The sequence below is a fragment of the Phocoena sinus genome, chromosome 4 (genome assembly GCF_008692025.1).
Source record: "Phocoena sinus isolate mPhoSin1 chromosome 4, mPhoSin1.pri, whole genome shotgun sequence".
NCBI lineage: Eukaryota > Metazoa > Chordata > Mammalia > Artiodactyla > Phocoenidae > Phocoena > Phocoena sinus.
Genome location: NC_045766.1, coordinates 947868 through 969427, shown reverse-complemented (window position 1 = coordinate 969427; position 21560 = coordinate 947868). Strand labels below are relative to the sequence as shown.

Genomic DNA, 21560 nt, shown 5'->3' with positions numbered 1-21560 from the left:
CTATAATAAAAAAGACATTAACAATTATCAATGAGAATACTGAGAAATCGGAACCTTCACACTCTGCTGGTTAGAATGTAAAAAGGTGCAACAGCTCCGGAAAACAGCTTGCAATTTCTTAAAGCAATAAACATAAACTTGTCATACAACCCAGTGGTTCCACTTCTAGGAATCTACCCAAGAGAAATGAAAACATCTGCCCACACAAAGCCTGGTATGTGGACATTCATAGCAGCATTGTCCATAACAAGCAAACATGGCAAACCCAAATGTCCGCCATGGAATGCTATTCAGCAATAAAAAGGAAAAAACTACTAATACATCCTGCAATATGGATAAACCTCAAAAACATACAAAGTAAAAGAAGCCAGAAGCAAAAGACTATGTAATGTATCATTCATTTACATAAAATATCCAGAAAAAGCAGCAAAATAAATTTCTAACTACATCACCGTTTATTGAGCACCGGTATATTCCAGTACTTTATATCTTAAGGGAAAAACTTACTGGCAACTTCAACATCAATGACTATCACCTTGTCTTATATTTCCAAATTTTACTTGATACAGTTTCAACCAAAGAAATATATTAGGTGTGACACTCAACAGTGCTCAGGATTTGTCTAGTTTATATGCAGTTACATGCTTTGTTAATCTCTCTCCTGCTGCTTTACTTGGTCCATTTTAATTCTCAGTATCCCCGCTCAAAATGAGAAAGGGAGGAGAACATAATTGTCAAACTCTGTAATACAGCAATTAATGGTGATAAAAGCTTAAATAACAAAATACTTTTTAAAAATGTGTACTTCAGTGATCCATGAAACCAGGAGTTGGCTATAAAAAACAAGACTCATTCTAATTTCTCCCAACTCCCTTAAGGAATACAGAAAAAGATACTTCGTCCCAGGGACTCAAGAAGTTAAGAGTTAATATACAGTAGCCTTCTAAGAGCATATGTGTTTGCGAAAGTTTGTTTTCTTCTAAACTCTAAATTCGCTTTGACAATAGGATGACAATTTGTTTTTAGTGTAGTATCCAGGCCCTTTCTGGTAAGTAATTAAAGACCTCAAACTATAACCGAGGGGCTTCCCTGGTGGTGTAGTGGTTAAGAATCCGCCTGCCAACGCAGGGGACACAGGTTCATTGTGGTGGCTTCTCTTGCTGCGGAGCACGGGCTTCAGTAGCTGTGACATGCGGGCTTCTGTAGTTGTGGATCGCAGGCTCAGCAGTTGTGGCTCGTGGGTTCCAGAGCGCAGGCTCAGTAGTTGTGGCGCACGGGCTTAGGTGCTCCATGGCATGTGGGATCTTCCCGGACCAGGGCTCGAATCCGTGTCCCCTGCACTGGCAGGCGATTCTTAACCACTGCGCCACCAGGGAAGCCCCTGTATCAGCCTTAACTGCAAAACTGATGAAGACCTGTTACCCAGAGGTGTAATGACACGCTTTAATCCTGTACATGAGTCCTGTATAAGGTACGTTAACACATACCCATAGAAGTATGTAACTCATAAGTAAATAGACACTTACTGGGTTATGCATTCAACATTTTATCACTGGTAAGATGTACAATCAAAAAAGAGTGGAAACCAGTGTCCTAAGGACTGGACTGGCTAGAGTTACTATTCTGTCCCAGTAGAGTTAAGCAGTCCCACTTTTCTGTTACTCTGTGGTAACTTTGTTCTGAATGAAGCAGCTGAGATACTTTACAGAAAGAATTACTGTTACCAAGAGCAAACCTTTAAGTCCTTTACAGTTTATTAAGCTTTCACATATGCTCTTATCTGATGCCCACGGCCACTTAATATCATTACTAGTTGATCCAACAGTATCCAGTAACAGTTTCTTGGAAGCATTCATAAACAATAGCTGTGTTTATTAGTATAAACAAACATTAGCTCTGAAGCTAATGAGAGGAGAAATATTTTAAAGACTTAAACATTAACCTAAGTCAACTGAGGCACAAAAGAATATGTTTTAGAAGAGTTAACCCTCCACAAAAATCTGGGAAACCACTCATCAAGAATTATTATTCAGGGGCTTCCCTGGTAGCACAGTGGTTAAGAATCCGCCTGCCGATGCAGGGGACACGGGTTCGAGCCCTGGTCTGGGAAGATCCCACATGCCGCAGAGCAACTAAGCCCGTGTGCCACAACTACTGAGCCTGAGCTCTAGAGCCCGTGAGCCACAACTACTTAAGCCCACGTGCCACAACTACTTAAGCCCACGTGCCACAACTACTGAAGCCCGTGCACCTACAGCCCGCGCTCCACAACGAGAAGCCTCTGCGCTGCAAGGAAGAGTAGCCCCCGTTCTCCACAACTAGAGAAAGCCCACGTGCAGCAATGAAGACCCAACGCAGCCAATAAATACATGAATGAATAAATAAATAAATAAATAAATAAGAATTATTATTCAAAAGGACAGACACTCTCTCTTCCCCTGCCAGCCCCTACCATCTGCAATTCTTTATTTTTTAAAGACAAGCTTAGGGTATTCCCAGCCTACACTAAGGAATGACTGCCCATCATCTGACTACCAGGGAGGTTAGGTAAAAGGCTCTCCAATTATTCAGCTGGAGAAAATTAAGGGTAGATTTAACAACTGACTCTAGATGTAGAGTTCTAGTGTACGGAGGAGAGCAACCAGGTGTTTCACCAAAATTAAAAGAGGACATGAGTTTAAGCTGCCTACTGATAAAATTACTATAGAAAAGCCATGAAAATTTTTCTGACAGTGAAAATTTAGGAGTAAAATGCTTAAGGACCTTTATTAAAAGGGATTTTTTTGTAAACAGGGTAATTTCCTATTAAATAAGGTCATTTAAGTATACCGAGAATGCCTGTTAGACATCAGTAATTTGACTTCAGTTCTTCAGAAGTATATATGTATATGCTAACACCACTATCAGTAAATTAATGACTATTTACCTTAAGCCTAAAGAAGCCCATTTTTTATTGAATTGAGGTGCTGATAATGGTAGGTTGTTGGAATTAATAATTCCATGGCAGAGAGCAGCAGGTATTACATCAGAAGTGTCAAAGCAATAGAGGAAATCTTACTTGATGGCCGCACATCTGTCTAGCAAGTCCTTTACTTTTTCTAGGTTAAAGACATACGCTAATCTGTGCAACTGGTTTAAGTGCCACGGCAACAGGTACATTTACAAATGATAAATTAAATAAAACCCTGGCTGCCTCAGAAACAATAAGCCACAAGTTAACGTTTAAAAGTCCAAATAAAAGACAGCCATTTCCCCACTTTTGTTACAGATCTGACAATTTTTTAAAAGAGCTCAGGAAATCTGAATGTATTAGAACTCTAAGAACCAAGAATGACTGAGACATAAATTCTGGAATAAGTCCTATTTTAAAGCTTTTGCTATATCAACACTTTGAAAGGAGCAGTCAAGGAAGGTTTAATTCTCACATTACCATTGGAGCGGACGGTGGATTTGATGACTGCCCTTCACTGTTCCCTGGATGCTGGGTTAACCCATTAGGACTAGAAGGCTGTGCTGTAGGAAGCTGGGTGCTGGCTGCAAGTTGCTGAGATAATTCTGCTTTGTGGCTCTTATCTGATCCATCCAATCTGCTACTTCTCTCTATGGCAATCAGGTCACGAATTTTTTGCAGCTGCTCCACTGAAGCTTTTTTAGGAAAGATAAGATGGGTTTCTCCCTGGAATTTATAAAATTAGGGAAAATTTTAACCTTTGCTTTATACTGACAGTCATTCTTACACAGTATATATAAAATGGAGCCAATACTAAAGAACACATCATATTTTAACAATCTTTCTCTTTTCTTACCATTTTGGCACTTTTTAAAAAAATACAGGCAAAGGTATACTAGAAAATTAAGAAAATATGTCTCCTTGTTAGCATAAAATGTTTAGCCTGTTTTATTTGTTCAAAAGACCTTCAGAAAAATACTTTACCTTTTAGAAACACTGTAATGAGTCAGAAAGCCTCCTAAGAGATGCAAAAATGAACATTCCTATCTTCTCTGCAATAGTATATGATACAACTATTCTCCATGAAATTCCCTATGAAATAATGATACTATAGATACAGCCATTCAAAATGATCACTGGTCACATAAAACCAGTAAGAAGTTATATAACAACCTTTGAATCTTCTAAACTCAAGTCTTTAAGAAAAGCTACATGACTAGAAGTCTGTGTATGGAGTTCACTAATTCTTCCAAGATAACAAAAATTACATCCTGAGGGTCAATTCAAAACTATGGAAAAACTATTGCTATTTAGTAATACAAAGGTGGTCCAAACAAAAACAGACCATCAAACAATAAAAACCTGATTCTTTAAGAAGTGATTCATTTAATGAATCCACATAATATAGTCAGAGCGCTCTGAGGTACAGTAAACATTACAACAAAGCTCACAATGTAAAACAGTAAATTACAAAACAAAAAAGTGAAATGAAAATATATTCCATCAAGGTTTAAGGGTTGAGAAGCAACAATGCTAAAACAGTAATTCCACCAACTGCAGATGAGATAACACAGTTGTTACAATATGCAGTGGACCAACCTGTAGATTGTGAGCATTTAAATTCAACTCCACAACTGAGAATGACCTTATTTCCCTGGTGATGGCAGATCTACAGGAATCAACTGACCAAGACATTACTCCACCACGACATGAAAATCAATTCCACGTGAATCCTTTTGAAAAAGCGGAAAAAAAAAAAAAAAAAGCGGAAGAGGCCAGCAATCTCCATGTATTACCCAAAACAGCTGTAAAAAAAGACTACTACCATTTACTGCATTTATGTGTTTCTAGGTACTGTGCTAAGAAGCACTTTACCCACATTATCTGAAGAATTCTTAACAACCACCTTGAAAGGTAGGTATTGGGTTTATCCCCGCTTTCCATATGGAAATATGAAGCCTCAGAGAAGTTAAATAACCTACCTGCCTGACGCTACCAACCGTCAGAGCAAGGATTCAAACTGCATGACCTTAATCGCTATGCTATAACTGATTCCACCTGAGACTGAACAGAGATCAAAACCCACAAGCCTGTACAAATAGCTTGAAGGGTTGAGCAAAAAGCATTTCTACAGTTGTGATGATTACATACACAATGACTGGCACAAATTGGAACGCAGTGAATTTTCCAACAGGAGAAAGGAACCACTTCCTATCTATGATGAGCTCTGGGAAGAGAAACCAGACTCCTGGGTTAAAACCAAGCATGGAGGCCTCTGATCTCACACTGTGAATGGAGCGGCACTGAGGAAGGTACACGACACCGTGGCCGGAGGCGGGAGAGCCTGACAGCCATGTGGGTCTGTCTGGTCCACACTCCAGAGAGGGCCCCGGTGAGACAGAGGCTGCTCCCTTCCCTTCCATCTTTTCAGGACCAGTCCTAAAAGAATGTATGATTATGACTGAAGTGTCTGTACGAAAAAGTTTAATCGACAGCACTGTATTTTCATAAAAGGACAAAACTACAGGCTTAATGCACTAGACCCAATAACATTTTAAGAAACCAACGAGGATTCTAGTATTTAACAAAATCTATGTTTCTCAACGCGTTCTTGGTGAGACAGTTCTCACTGCCAGATGTGAGTCAACCCCGTCCCTGCTCGCTAAATGCTGGTGACATCTTCCAGTCACCAAGACAACCAAAACTACGGCCCTTGATGCCCCATCCTCCCCGAGGGTGGGGGCAGCTCCCAGCAAGAACTACTCCACTAAGCCAGCCTGATGGGTCACACGACCATTTGAATCCCAATCTTTCTCAACCTCCTCCTCAGAACTTTCATAAACAAGAATGCAGCCTCAGGGACAAGTGGGCGCAAAGGTGTCCAGGATTTTAATGTGCAACTGAAAATTTCAGGATAGGTCTTGGATTCCTACTTCATCTCAAAGCCCACCAAGTTTCTTTCTGGTGGTAGAGTTCAGTCTCAGCTCCGTTGGCTAACACTGATAAAACATTTACTTCCTACCGTGTGAAGTCCAAAGCCAGCCAGAAACTCTAAGTATAAATTAGTCTTAAAGCATGATCATCTTTTCTGAAATTGTGACTCTACTTGCATCAAATACTACCGCAAGTCTCAATTTGGCTTGTTACCTGGCACTGGCGTGACCAACTTCCAAGTCTGCCTGGGACTGAGGGTTTTTCTGCGGGGCTGGACTTTCACTGCTAAAACCAGGACAGTCTCTGGCAAACTAGAGCGGTTGGTCATCCCTCCTGGCACTCAAGTATTTGCTGAATGAAAGATAAATATGATTCCACCGAATCTGTGACACTTCAACAGTGAGAAACGATGAGAAACTGAAACACTTCAACAGTCTCCAGGTGTCATTTACTTAATTTTCCTGTCATTTGACTCTCAAAAATCTGCATTTCCTTGAACAAATTCATCAATGTTCTCAATTTTCCCCATCTATAGTTTTAAATTCTTTAGGTTCAGATGTCTGTGAGCAACTACAAGCAGATGACACCATAATTTATACCTCCACCCTGGCCTCTCCTTTTGAATCATCAAAGACTCATATATCCAACTCTCTCCTTGACACCTCTACTTGAATATTTAACAGTATATCAGTTATAATTATCCAAAAGATGGGTCATTTTTTTCTCCCCTGCTACCTGCTACTCTCCAAGATTTTTCAACCTCGATGAATGGTACTCCCATCCACTCAGTTGCTCAAACCAAAACCCAGACGTCACCCTGATTCCTTCCTTTCCCTTACATTCCACATCTAGTTCATCGGCAAGTCCCACAAACTGCTTCAAAAAGAAATCCTGGGGCTTCCCTGGTGGCGCGGTGGTTGAGAGTCCGCCTGCCGATGAGGGGGACGCGGGTTCGTGCCCCGGTCTGGGAGGATCCCACATGCTGCGGAGCGGCTGGGCCCGTGAGCCATGGCCGCTGGGCCTGCGCGTCCGGAGCCTGTGCTCCACGACGGGAGAGGCCACAGCAGTGAGAGGCCCGCGTACCACAAAAAAAAAAAAAAAAAAAAAAAAAAAAGAAATCCTGGATCCCACTACTCCCCCATCTCCACTGCTGTCGGTCTTTACTTCCACAAATATTTACTGGGTGCCCACCTGCTCTGCTCCTTTCCCAGCAGCCAGCACACGGGGAGCAACACAGACACAAAGCCTGTCCTCATGGAATCTAGACAAACCACTACCATTTCTCATCGAGACTAACGTGATAAGCTTTATAACCAGCCTCACTGCTTTACCCCTTGCCCCCACCCAGAACATCCAGGATATTCTCTTTCCAACAGCCAGAGCAATCTTCAAAAATACTCTTCCCTGCTTAAAACCTTTCAATGGCTTCCCATCCCACTCGTCATAAAGTCCAATCTTTACCGCAGTTCCCCAAACCCCAGGCCTGCCTCTGTGGCCACTTTCTGTGCCAAGGCTACTCCTGCTAGAGATCCTCCACACGTGTGGATCTTTGTGCCTGAAAAACCCTCACCTGAGGGCGTCAGGTATTTGAATTGCTTCTCATCACTCAGGTCCCAGCTCAAACATGATCTCCTCAGGGGCCTCCCCTGAGCGCTCGTCCTTACACAGCTGCCCATCACTACAGTTGCTTATGATGTTCTTTCCATGCCTTATTTTCTTCTTCGTGCTCATCTTTGCTTTCACACCTACCGTCTGTCTAACCTTCAGGAATGCAAGCTCCACGTGAGATGGGAGCTCTTATCTAACTAGTTCACCACTATATTCCCAAGGCCTGAAACAGAACCAGGGGAGGGAAGAAGAGAGGCGGGGAGGAAAGTACATCCCAGAGCAACTCAGCATATCTCCTTAACAGCTGCTACGGCCTTGCCAGTTGACTGCTACTGATTGCTTGGCCTCTAGAACCTGGCTGGACTTCTCTCAGTATTCCATAAACTAGAAATGGTTAAGCATATATGCATAAAGAAAACTCATCATCTTGAAAGCTACTTTCATTGTGTCATAAAATTAAACTATGCCACAAGATTCCACAACATGGAAACACCAAGCTTTTCTTTTGACCTAAAAACAAAAAAACCCACTGAGATTCTTTTCTCCTGTCAAGGAAGGGAACCCTTATGCGTGGTAACTAAACTCAACTTTTCTGTTTTTACTCTTCTCATTTCTTACTGGAGACAGGTGGTTGGACCCCCATCAGCAATTCATGTTTGCTCACATAGCAGGTTTTTGCTAAAAGTCTAAAGAGAACCACAATTTAGTCCTTGGGCTGCATGCCTGACCTCCCTATTCTAAAGGACTGAGATTGTAAGAATTCTCCCTGTGGGAGAGTTGTTATATTTTACTGTGAATTTAAAGCATATGGACTGTGACTTTTCAATGTAGAGTAAGTGAAGAAATAACTAGTTCCACAGTTTTCCAAAATGAATCAATAAAAATATTCTTATTAGAAATTATCTATCAACATTATAATGAATGCTCTGTACATGAACTGCAGAGAAGAAACGGTGAACATACTTACCTCTTCAAAGCCCATTTCAAATAAACATTCAACAGCTCCTCTGACAGGCAAGAGTCTAGTAGAAAAAGTTGTGTTTCCAATCCGGATAGATCTATATTTTTCATCATTAGGGTTTCTGATTAAAAAAAAAAGTCTGATTATATATAATAATTTACATTTTTCACCATGTTTTTGCATTCTTTTTCACATTTTATACTGGCTATACGCCTACGAGGTAGTAGAGATCCCAGCTTTAAAGAAAGAGGATGCACAGTCTAGAAAGACTGATTTTGTGATTTTTACCTCGTACACACTTCCTGCAACATTATTGTTTAACTTCACAGCTGACATAAGGGAAACCCATGCGACATTCTATTTCTGTGCTGTTAAAACTAGAGACCTTTATGAGTGTTTAGGTTGCTAAGAAAAAATTCCACGCAAGCTCCAGGCAGGGGCAGAAGGTTTTGCCTGTTTTCTTCTGATGGATCTCAGTCATCGAGAATAGCGCCTGATGGACACGTAGATGGTGGTTAATAAATATTTGTGAAACGAATGAATAAAAGAAACTAAGAAGCTATAGACAAATGAATCACAGCTCCTCAAAGACTACTTCTGACAAACATGAACCTTTACAGTCGCTTGATTTTTCTTTCTTCCCTAGACCAATGGTTGCTTTTACTATAATTTCTGTTTCAGCTAAAGATATATCTTTGTCACAGCAACTATGGTAATAAAATACAATGAAGATATGAATTTCTTTTACCATGACTAAGATTTTGAATAGTACACATGAGATGAGATCAGCACATGAAAAATCTTTGATTTTAGATTTGTAATAACGTTGATAAATCAGAAAGGCTGTAAAAAGAAAAATCAGAAAATAAAAGGTTAAAGACAATCAAGGTATTATACTCAAAAGGCCTTCTGAACTTAATTCAGGATGATAAGTAGGTTTCATATCTGATACTGACGCCCTTAAAATGGTAGTGGCTTCCATCAGTATGGCATTAAGAAAGACTGAGGCTGTCTCAGGGGTCTACAGAAGCAGTGCTGAGGCTATCAGCCTGGGGTCTGGGATTATGGGGTGGCCGAGTGCTGGCAAATGACCAAACACCTTTGTCCTAAACTTACACATGTTCTCTAGATATGGTGATATAAAAACCAAAACAGGGATTGTTAACTGTGGAAGTTTCAACAAATTTCACATTTGTTTTCCATCAAGCAGTTCCTGTTGCCAAACTGTCATAAATACTACACAAAACTTTTTAAACCTCTTTTAATTTCAAAAATTACACCAGTTTATTACAGAATATTCAGAGACAAAAGCTCCAAAGTAGTGTTACTTAAAATGTCCAGATTGGTGCTGATCTATAAACACTTTGCTTTTCATCCATGAGGAGTACAGAAATTGAAAGTATTCAGTAATTATTACAGCAATTTGACACTGCCATGAAATTTTCATTGCATTTTACAAAAGTTAGGTCCACAAAGGATTGGAAATTAAAAATACTGTTCTTTACTGCAGGTCATTTGAAAATCACAGATAACTGAGAAACACAAAGAGATACAGATGCCTTACTCTTTTATTCTGTGTATCAGATCAGGGTTTCTAAACCTTGGCAATACTGACCTTTGGCCTTTGCTGTGAGGGCTGCCCTGGGCACAGTGAAATGTTTACATCCCTGGCTTCTATACTACACTACATCATAAGCATGCCGCTCTTTCTTACCACTTAAACATTAAACAGTGAACAATCCTACCTTTACCAATGCTAGTTACAGGTAAATGAGGCATCTTTTCACGACACTCAACACATTCCACAGGATGATAAACACATCAGTACCACCAGGATGGTATATCCCACTGGTGCAGAACTGCTTGAGCTATCTTAGTCTATTTTTTCCCCAGAGTTTCCAGATTTCTACATAATCAAAGTCTTTCACTGGGCTTAATTTTCTAATTTTTCTTCCCTTTTTCACACTAAAAAATTCTTATAAAACTTACATGAGTTGTTCTGATATAGCTTATCATTTTGAGACATGTTTCAAAGGGTCGAAGCTGTTTCTCTGCTACAGGCTTTGTATAGCTTAGATTTTCCTTAGTTTCTAACGAACAATGTTCTATCTTTGTACAACATCTGTGGACCTCACATATCATTTATGTATTTTTCTCACTCAACATATATTGCAAATAAAAATTTGAAAAATGGCAATAACATCCAGGTTCCCAAATCCCAGCTTCCTCTTTTTAAAGGTGCTGAGCAAAACTTCCCTGGTGGCGCAGTGGTTAAGAATCCCCCTGCCAAAGCAGGGGACACGGGTTCGAGCCCTGGTCCGGGAAGATCCCACATGCCACGGAGCAACTGGGCCCGTGAGCCACAACTACTGAGCCTGCGCGTCTGGAGCCTGTGCTCTGCAACAAGAGGCCGCGACAGTGAGAGGCCTGCGCACCGCGATGAAGAGTGGCCCCCGTTTGCCACAGCTAGAGAAAGCCCCTGCACAGAAACAAAGACCCAACACAGACAAAAATAAATAAATTTATTTTAAAAATTTGAAAAATGGCAATAACATCCAGGTACCCAAATCCTAGCTTCCTCTTTTTAAATGTGCTGAGCAGGACTTCCCTGGTGGTGCAGTGGTTAAGAATCCCCCTGCCAATGCAGGGGACACGGGTTCGAGCCCTGGTCCGGGAAGATCGCACATGCCACAGAGCAACTAAGCCCGTGTGCCACAACTACTGAGCCTGCGCTCCACAGCCCACGAGCCACAACTACTGAGTCCATGTGTCACAACTACTTGAAGCCCGTGTGCCTAGAGCCCGTGCTCTGCAACAAGAGAAGACACCGCAATGAGAAGCCCGCGCACCACAATGAAGAGCAGCCCCCGCCCGCCGCAGCTTTGAGCAAGCCCACGCGCAGCAACAAAGACCCAACACAGCCATAAATAAATGAATGAATGAATGAATGAATGTGTTGAGCAGACCAACCGTAGTCTTGAGCACAGACTGATGTGAAAGTCAGCCCCTGAAGCCCTCAAAGGCTTACAGAAGTTGGCCCCAGGGCCATCAGACCTCGGATCCATCAGCTCCCATTTCCTGCCCTTGGAGAAGTGCCATACAAACACTCCTGAACCTCTCACTTCACAGCATCAGCCTGGAGTGGCCACTCTCCTCAAGCCCATTACTACGCTCAGTATCCTGCGGCGTCTGAAGTACCCCTACGGACCTTTAGTTTTGATCTTCTTCTTCCACTAATTTAATTTTCTGTGCAGACTTTTCTCAATATTTTTTGCTATAACTCTTTGATTTTTTTTTCCCTATCTCTGGTGACAATTAACTATTTCTACGACTTTATTATTTATCTTGCTTGTTAGCAATTATCTTGCAACTCTTCGATTTTTTTTTCCCTATCTCTGGTGACAATTAACTATTTCTACGACTTTATTATTTATCTTGCTTGTTAGCAATTATCTTGCACCTTAGCTTGAGATTTCTTTTTCTGGTTGTTGGATGATGATGTTGAATGAATGAGGTTTGAAAGGGCAGCAAAACTTCCTAAACCTCACTCAACCATCACTTTGAACACACTTTGGTGCCTTCCTAGCTGTCTTACCCACAGATAGACAAACTGTTTCATTTACAGAAAATTAGCCTGTGTATTTACAACTGAATAGTAGGAAAAACACCCGCTTTGCACCTCAAAAGTCATAATCTACCATATTTCTAAGATTTTACAACATGTTAATAACAAGCCTCCCACTGAGTCACAGCATTCCTTTTCTCAGAAAAGGAAAGCTTAAATGTTTCTATTTCAGAAATGCTAGGAATTAAATATATCTGAGCATTCACTAGCTCTCTTCCTCTTTAGAACGCATAATCCCAGGAAGAGTTCTCACAAATGGAAATTTAGTATATGAGTGCATCCTATAATCTTGCTTTTTTATTACTGATGACAAAAGTTGGTTTGTAGGCCATCTGAAAAACTATTTCTAGTCCTTCTGAAAATCTGTTAGTGCGACTTACATGTAAAATTTTCAGAAACATCTCTCTGCCTTTAGAACATCTGGGAAGCATCTCTGGCTCTAGCTCCACCATTCTCTGCAGCTGACAACAAGGGAAACATGTGCACGTAAACTAGCTTAACATGAAAACTGAATGAGACTAACAAACAACACGTGCCATGTTCTCTATTTCTTTCTATCTTTTGCAACAATCTTATAATGTAGGTATTGTTTGTTCCTTTTAAAAATGAGGAAACTGAAGCCCAGTTTACATACATTCTTAGGAAATGGTTGACTGGGACTTAAACCCACTGGTTCGATTACAAATACTCTCCACCATACAAGCTGCCAACAAACTCAGCCATCCTCAGTTGACAACCTTGCTCAGTTTCTCCAGGTGTCAGTAGTAACCCAGATGAGAAACCTCAAGTTATTTCAGGTACAGTATTTTGTCTCCTCCCGTTAGCAGCTCTACCCCTGGCACTCAGTCATCAAGGACTGCCGGTCCCTGACTACAATTCTTCTCTCTGTTACATCCACAGTTACGCTTATGCTCTGCAGTAGCTTCAGAAGTGAAACCCATGCCTTGTGTTTTCTCGCATCATTATTCCACGTGAATCTCTCATTATGCTTCTTTTTTGAGTTTAGAAACTACAATTACTTTCTGTTGCCTATCATGTCAAATATACGTTCTCTTACCAAACCTTTGTTCTCAGAACTGTTCCACACTAGGTCATCCAGCTATCTCCTCACATAAACACGTAAGTGCTTAAACACTGTCTTGGAATTAATTGTTCTCTAGATTTTATGCTGTGGCTATTTTCCACACCTGTGTCTTTCTCCCAGACGTATTTATTTTCTTTGAAGGAAGAAACCACTTTCCATTCTTGGCCCTTCCCAAATACACCCAATGCAGTTCATAACCAGTAACTGTGTGCAGTTTGCAAAGGAAATTAGTGGGAAATCAAATATTGTTTTTCTTTTACATCTTTATTGGAGTATAATTGCTTTACAATGGTGTGACAGTTTCTGCTTTATAACAAAGTGAATCAGTTATACATATACATATGTTCCCATACCTCTTCTCTCTTGCGTCTCCCTCCCTCCCACTCTCCCTATCCCACCCCTCTAGGTGGTCACAAAGCACCAAGCTGATCTCCCTGTGTTATGCAGCTGCTTCCCACTGTTTACGTTTGGTAGTGTATATATGTTCATGCCACTCTCTCGCTTTCTCACAGCTTACCCTTCCCCCTCCCCATATCCTCAAGTCCATTCTCTAGTAGGTCTTTGTCTTTATTCCTGTCTTACCCCTAGGTTCTTCATGACATTTTTTTCCCTTAAATTCCATAGATATGTGTTAGCATATGGTATTTGTCTTTCTCATTCTGACTTCACTCCGTATGACAGACTCTAGGTCCATCCACCACATTACAAATAGCTCAATTTCGTTTCCTTTTATGACTGAGTAATATTCCATTATATATATGTGCCACACCTTCTTTATCCATTCATCCAACGATGGACACTTAGGTTGTTTCCATCTCTGGGCTATTGTAAATAGAGCTGCAATGAACATTTTGGTACATGACTCTCTGCATTATGGCTTTCTCAAGGTATATGCCCAGTAGTGGGATTGCTGGGTCATATGGTAGTTCTATTTGTAGTTTTTTAAGGAACCTCCATACTGTTCTCCATAGTGGCTGTACCAATTCACATTCCCACCAGCAGTGCAAGAGTGTTCCCTTTTCTCCACACCCTCTCCAGCATTTATTGTTTCTAGATTTTTTGATGATGGCCATTGTGACTAGTGTCAGATGATATCTCATTGTAGTTTTGATTTGCATTTCTCTAATGATTAATGATGTTGAGCATTCTTTCATGTGTTTGTTGGCAGTCGGTATATCTTCTTCGGAGAAATGTCTATTTAGATCTTCTGCCCATTTCTGGATTGGGTTGTTTGTTTTTTTGTTATTGAGCTGCATGAGCTGCTTATAAATTTTGGAGATTAATCCTTTGTCAGTTGCTTCATTTGCAAATATTTTCTCCCATTCTGAGGGCTGTCTTTTGGTCTTGATTATGGTTTCCTTTGCTGTGCAAAAGCTTTGAAGTTTCATTAGGTCCCATTTATTTTTGTTTTTATTTCCATTTCTCTAGGAGGTGGGTCAAAAAAGATCTTGCTGTGATTTATGTCAGAGTGTTCTGCCTATGTTTTCCTCTAAGAGTTTGATAGTTTCTGGCCTTACATTTAGGTCTTTAATCCATTTCGAGCTTATTTTTGTGTATGGTGTTAGGAAGTGATCTAATCTCATACCTGTCCAGTTTTCCCAGCACCACTTATTGAAAAGGCTGTCCTTTCTCCACTGTACATTCCTGACTCCTTTATCAAAGATAAGCTGACCATACGTGCCTGGGTTTATCTCTGGGCTTTCTATACTTTTCCATTGATCAATCTTTCTGTTTTTGTGCCAGTACCATACTGTCTTGATTACTGTAGCTTTGTAGTATAGTCTGAAGTCAGGGAGCCTGATTCCTCCAGCTCCATTTTTCGTTCTCAAGATTGCTTTGGCTATTCGGGGTCTTTTGTGTTTCCATACAGATTGTGAAATTTTTTGTCCTAGCTCTGTGAAAAATGCCAGTGGTAGTTTGATAGGGATTGCATTGAATCTGTAGATTGCTTTGGGTAGTAGAGTCACTTTGACAATGTTGATTCTTTCAATCCAAGAACATGGCATATCTCTCCATCTATTTGTATCATCTTTCATTTCTTTCATCAGGGTCTTATAATTTTCTGCATACAGGTCTTTTGTCTCCTTAAGTAGGTTTATTCCTAGATATTTTATTCTTTTTGTTGCAATGGTAAATGGGAGTGTTTTCTTGATTTCACTTTCAGATTTTTCATCATTAGTGTATAGGAATGCCAGAGATTTCTGTGCATTAATTTTGTATCCTGCTACTTAACCAAATGCATTGATTAGCTCTAGTAGTTTTCTGGAAGCATCTTTAGGATTCTCTATGTATAGTATCATGTCATCTGCAAACAGTGACAGCTTTACTTCTTTTTTTTTTTTTTTTTTTTTTTTTTAAACATCTTTATTGGGGTATAATTGCTTTACAATGGTGTGTTAGTTTCTGATTTACAACAAAGTGAATCAGCTATACATATACATATGTTCCCATATGTCTTCCCTCTTGCGTCTCCCTCCCTCCCACTCTCCCCATCCCACCCTTCCAGGCTGTCACAAAGCACCGAGCTAATATCCCTGTGCCTTGCGGCTGCTTCCCCCCAGCTATCTACCTTACTACGTTTGTTAGTGTGTATATGTCCATGACTCTCTCTCGCCCTGTCAAAACTCACCCTTCCCCCTCCCCATATCCTTAAGTCCGTTCTCCAGTAGGTCTGCGTCTTTATTCCTATCTTACCCCTAGGTCCTTCATGACATTTTTTTCCCTTAAATTCCATATATATGTGTTAGCATACGGTATTTGTCTTTTTCTTTCTGACTTACTTCACTCTGTATGACAGATTCTAGGTCTATCCATCTCATTACAAATAGCTCAATTTCATTTCTTTTTAAGGCTGAGTAATATTCCATTGTGTATATGTGCCACATCTTCTTTATCCATTCATCCGATGATGGGCGCTTAGGTTGTTTCCATGTCCTGGCTATTGTAAATAGAGCTGCAATGAACATTTTGGTACATGACTCTCTTTGAATTTTGGTTTTCTCAGGGTATATGCCAAGTAGTGGGATTGCTGGGTCATATGGTAATTCTATTTGTAGTTTTTTAAGGAACCTCCATACTGTTCTCCACAGTGGCTGAACCAATTCACATTCCCACCAGCAGTGCAAGAGTGTCCCCTTTTCTCCACACCCTCTCCAGCATTTATTGTTTCTTGATTTTTTGATGATGGCCATTCTGACTGGTGTGAGATGATATCTCATTGTAGTTTTGATTTGCATTTCTCTAATGATTAATGATGTTGAGCATTCTTTCATGTGTTTGTTGGCATTCTGTATATCTTCTTTGGAGAAATGTCTATTTAGGTCTTCTGCCCATTTTTGGATGGGGTTGTTTGTATTTTTGTTATTGAGCTGCATGAGCTGCTTGTAAATTTTGGAGATTAATCCTTTGTCAGTTGCTTCATTTGCAAATGTTTTCTCCCATTCTGAGGGTTGTCTTTTGGTCTTGGTTATGGTTTCCTTTGCTGTGCAAAAGCTTTGAAGTTTCATTAGGTCCCATTTGTTTATTTTTGTTTTTATTTCCATTACTCTAGGAGGTGGGTCAGAAAGGATCTTGCTGTGATTTATGTCATAGAGTGTTCTTCCTATGTTTTCTTCTAAGAGTTTGATAGTTTCTGGCCTTACATTTAGGTCTTTAATCCATTTTGAGCTTATTTTTGTGTATGGTGTTAGGGAGTGATCTAATCTCATACTTTTACATGTACCTGTCCAGTTTTCCCAGCACCATTTATTGAAGAGGCTGTCCTTTCTCCACTGTACATTCCTGCCTCCTTTATCAAAGATAAGGTGTCCATATGTGCGTGGGTTTATCTCTGGGCTTTCTATCCTGTTCCACTGATCTATCTTTCTGTTTTTGTGCCAGTACCATACTGTCTTGATTACTGTTGCTTTGTAATATAGTCTGAAGTCAGGGAGCCTTATTCCTCCAGCTCCTTTTTTCGTTCTCAAGATTGCTTTGGCTATTCGGGGTCTTTTGTGTTTCCATACAAATTGTGAAATTTTTTGTTCTAGTTCTGTGAAAAATGCCAGTGGTAGTTTGATAGGGATTGCATTGAATCTGTAGATTGCTTTGGGTAGTAGAGTCATTTTCACAATGTTGATTCTTCCCATCCAAGAACATGGTATATCTCTCCATCTATTTGTATCATCTTTAATTTCTTTCATCAGTGTCTTATAATTTTCTGCATACAGGTCTTTCGTCTCCTTAGGTAGGTTTATTCCTAGATATTTTATTCTTTTTGTTGCAATGGTAAATGGGAGTGTTTTCTTGATTTCACTTTCAGATTTTTCATCATTAGTATATAGGAATGCCAGAGATTTCTGTGCATTAATTTTGTATCCTGCTACTTTACCAAATTCATTGATTAGCTCTAGTAGTTTTCTGGTAGCATCTTTAGGATTCTCTATGTATAGTATCATGTCATCTGCAAACAGTGACAGCTTTACTTCTTCTTTTCCAATTTGGATTCCTTTTATTTCCTTTTCTTCTCTGATTGCTGTGGCTAAAACTTCCAAAACTATGTTGAATAAGAGTGGTGAGAGTGGGCAACCTTGTCTTGTTCCTGATTTTAGTGGAAATGCTTTCAGTTTTTCACCATTGAGGATGATGTTTGCTGTGGGCTTGTCATATATGGCTTTTATTATGTTTAGGAAAGTTCCCTCTATGCGTACTTTCTGGAGGGTTTTTATCATAAATGGGTGTTGAATTTTGTCGAAAGCTTTCTCTGCATCTATTGAGATGATCATATGGTTTTTCTCCTTCAATTTGTTAATATAGTTTATCACATTGATAGATTTGCGTATATTGAAGAATCCTTGCATTCCTGGAATAAACCCCACTTGATCATGGTGTATGACCCTTTTAATGTGCTGTTGGATTCTGTTTGCTAGTATTTTGTTGAGGATTTTTGCATCTATGTTCATCAGTGATATTGGCCTGTAGTTTTCTTTCTTTGTGACATCCTTGTCTGGTTTTGGTATCAAGGTGATGGTGGCTTCGTAGAAGGAATTTGGGAGTGTTCCTCCCTCTGCTATATTTTGGAAGAGTTTGAGAAGGATAGGTGTTAGCTCTTCTCTAAACGTTTGATAGAATTCACCTGTGAAGCCATCTGGTCCTGGGCTTTTGTTTGTTGGAAGGTTTTTAATCACAGTTTCAATTTCAGTGCTTGTGATTGGTCTGTTCATATTTTCTATTTCTTCCTGATTCAGTCTTGGCAGGTTGTGCATTTCTAAGAATTTGTCCATTTCTTCCAGATTGTCCATTTTATTGGCATAGAGTTGCTTGTAGTAATCTCTCATGATTTTTTTTATTTCTGCAGTGTCAGTTGTTACTTCTCCTTTTTCATTTCTAATTCTATTGATTTGAGTCTTCTCCCTTTTTTTCTTGATGAGTCTGGCTAGTGGTTTATCTATTTTGTTTATCTTCTCAAAGAACCAGCTTTTAGTTTTACTGATCTTTGCTATCGTTTCCTTCATTTCTTTTTCATTTATTTCTGATCTGATTTTTATGATTTCTTTCCTTCTGCTAGCTTTGGGGTTTTTTTGTTCTTCTTTCTCTAATTGCTTGAGGTGCAAGGTTAGGTTGTTTATTCGAGATGTTTCCTGCTTCTTAAGGTGGGCTTGTATTGCTATAAACTTCCCCCTTAGAACTGCTTTTGCTGCATCCCATAGGTTTTGGGTCGTTGTGTCTCCATTGTCATTTGTTTCTAGGTATTTTTTTATTTCCTCTTTGATTTCTTCAGTGATCACTTCATTATTAAGTAGTGTATTGTTTAGCCTCCATGTGTTTGTATTTTTTACAGATCTTTTCCTGTAATTGATATCTAGTCTCATGGCGTTGTGGTCGGAAAAGATACTTGATACAATTTCAGTTTTCTTAAATTTACCAAGGCTTGATTTGTGACCCAAGATATGATCTATCCTGGAGAATGTTCCATGAGCACTTGAGAAAAATGTGTATTCTGTTGTTTTTGGATGGAGTGTCCTATAAATATCAATTAAGTCCATCTTGTTTAATGTATCATTTAAAGCTTGTGTTTCCTTATTTATTTTCATTTTGGATGATCTGTCCATGGGTGAAAGTGGGGTGTTAAAGTCCCCTACTATGAATGTGTTACTGTTGATCTCCCCTTTTATGGTTGTTAGTATTTGCCTTATGTATTGAGGTGCTCCTATGTTGGGTGCATAAATATTTACAATTGTTATATCTTCTTCTTGGATCGATCCCTTGATCATTATGTAGTGTCCTTCTTTGTCCCTTTTAATAGTCCTTATTTTAAAGTCTATTTTGTCTGATATGAGAATTGCTACTCCAGCTTTCTTTTGGTTTCCATTTGCATGGAATATCTTTTTCCATCCCCTTACTTTCAGTCTGTATGTGTCTCTAGTTCTGAAGTGGGTCTCTTGTAGACAGCATATATAAGGGTCTTGTTTTTGTATCCATTCAGCCAATCTGTGTCTTTTGGTGGGAGCATTTAGTCCATTTACATTTAAGGTAATTATTGATATGTATGTTCCTATTTCCATTTTATATATCGTTTTGGGTTCGCTACTATAGGTCATTTCCTTCTCTTGTGTTTCGTGTCTAGAGAAGTTCCTTTAGCATTTGTTGTAAAGCTGGTTTGGTGGTGCTGAACTCTCTCAGCTTTTGCTTGTCTGTAAAGGTTTTAATTTCTCCATCAAATGTGAATGAGATCCTTGCTGGGTAGAGTAGTCTTGGTTTCAGGCTATTCTCCTTCATCACTTTCAGTATATCCTGCCACTCCCTTCTGGCTTGTAGGGTTTCTGCTGAGAGGTCCGCTGTTAACCTTATGGGGATTCCCTTGTGTGTTATTTGTTGTTTTTCCCTTGCTGCTTTTAATATGCTTTCTTTGTATTTAATTTTTGACAGTTTGATTAATATGTGTCTTGGCGTGTTTCTCCTTGTATTTATCCTGTATGGGACCTTCTGTGCTTCCTGGACTTGATTAACTATTTCCTTTCCCATATTAGGGAAGTTTTCAACTATAATCTCTTCAAATATTTTCTCAGTCCCTTTCTTTCTTTCTTCTTCTTCTGGAACCCCTATAATTCGAATGTTGGTGCGTTTCATGTTGTCCCAGAGGTCTCTGAGACTGTCCTCAGTTCTTTTCATTCTTTTTTCTTTATTCTGCTCTGCAGTAGTTATTTCCACTACTTTATCTTCCAGGTCACTTATCCGTTCTTCTGCCTCAGTTATTCTGCTATTGATCCTATCTAGAGTGATTTTAATTTCATTTATTGCATTGTTCATCGTTGCTTGTTTCATCTTTAGTTCTTGTAGGTCCTTGTTAACTGTTTCTTGCATTTTGTCCATTCTACTTCCAAGATTTCGGATCATCCTTACTATCATTATTCTGAATTCTTTTTCAGGTAGATTGCCTATTTCCTCTTCATTTGTTAGGTCTGGTGGGTTTTTATCTTGCTCCTTCATCTGCTGTGTGTTTTTCTGTCTTCTCATTTTGCTTATCTTACTGTGTTTGGGGTCTCCTTTTTGCAGGCTGCAGGTTCGTAGTTCCCGTTGTTTTTGATGTCTGTCTCCAGTGGCTAAGGTTGTTTCAGTGGGTTGTGTAGGCTTCCTGGTGGAGGGGACTAGTGCCTGTGTTGTGCTGGATGAGGCTGGATCTTGTCTCTCTAGTGGGCAGGTTCACGTCTGGTGGTGTGTTTTGGGGTGTCTGTGGCCTTATTATGATTTTAGGCAGCCTCTCTGCTAATGGGTGGGGTTGTGTTCCTGTTTTGCTAGTTGTTTGGCATAGGTTGTCCAGCACTGTGGCTTGCTGGTCGTTGAGTGAAGCTGGGTGCTGGTGTTAAGATGGAGGTCTCTGGGAGATTTCCGCTGTTTAATATTATGTGGAGCTGGGAGGTCTCTTGTTGACCAGTGACCTGAAGTTGGCTCTCCTACCTCAGAGGCAGAGCCCTGACTCCTGGCTGGAGCACCAAGAGCCTTTCATCCACACGGCTCAGAATAAAAGGGAGAAAAAGTAGAGAGAATTAGTAGAAGTATGAGGAAAGAAAGAAGGAAAGGAGGAAAGGAAGGAAGGAAGAAAGAAGCAAAGAAGGAAAGAAAGGAGGGAGGGAGGGAGAGAGGGAGGAAGGAAGGAAGGAGGGAAAGAAGGAAAAAAAGACAGAAAGAAAGATGATACAGTAAAAATAAAATAAAGTATAATATAGTTATTGAATTAAAAAATATTTAGAAAAAAAAAAAAGGGACGGATAGAACCTTAGGACAAATGTTGGAAGCAAAGCTATACAGAGAAAATCTTACACAGAAGCATACACATACACCTTCACAAAAAGAGGTAAAGGGGGAAAAATCATAAATCCTGCTCCCTGAGACCACCTCCTCAATTTGGGGTGATTCGTTG

General features: G+C 39.8%; 1 protein-coding gene across 3 annotated transcripts in view; it reads right to left on the bottom strand.

Moving 5' to 3' along the window:
• NGLY1 (N-glycanase 1) overlaps nt 1-21560 on the bottom strand; it is a 71608-nt gene that overhangs the window by 40171 nt on the left and 9877 nt on the right. For all 3 annotated transcript variants that reach the window (XR_004349672.1, XM_032630377.1, XM_032630378.1), the window contains exons 2-3: nt 8460-8574; nt 3431-3676 (exon numbers count right to left, since the gene is read on the bottom strand). Coding sequence is in view for 2 of the 3 variants with exons in the window: in XM_032630377.1 (XP_032486268.1) it covers nt 3431-3676; nt 8460-8574 (361 nt within the window). In the remaining variant the exon portion in view is untranslated. The remainder of the gene's footprint in view (nt 1-3430; nt 3677-8459; nt 8575-21560) is intronic.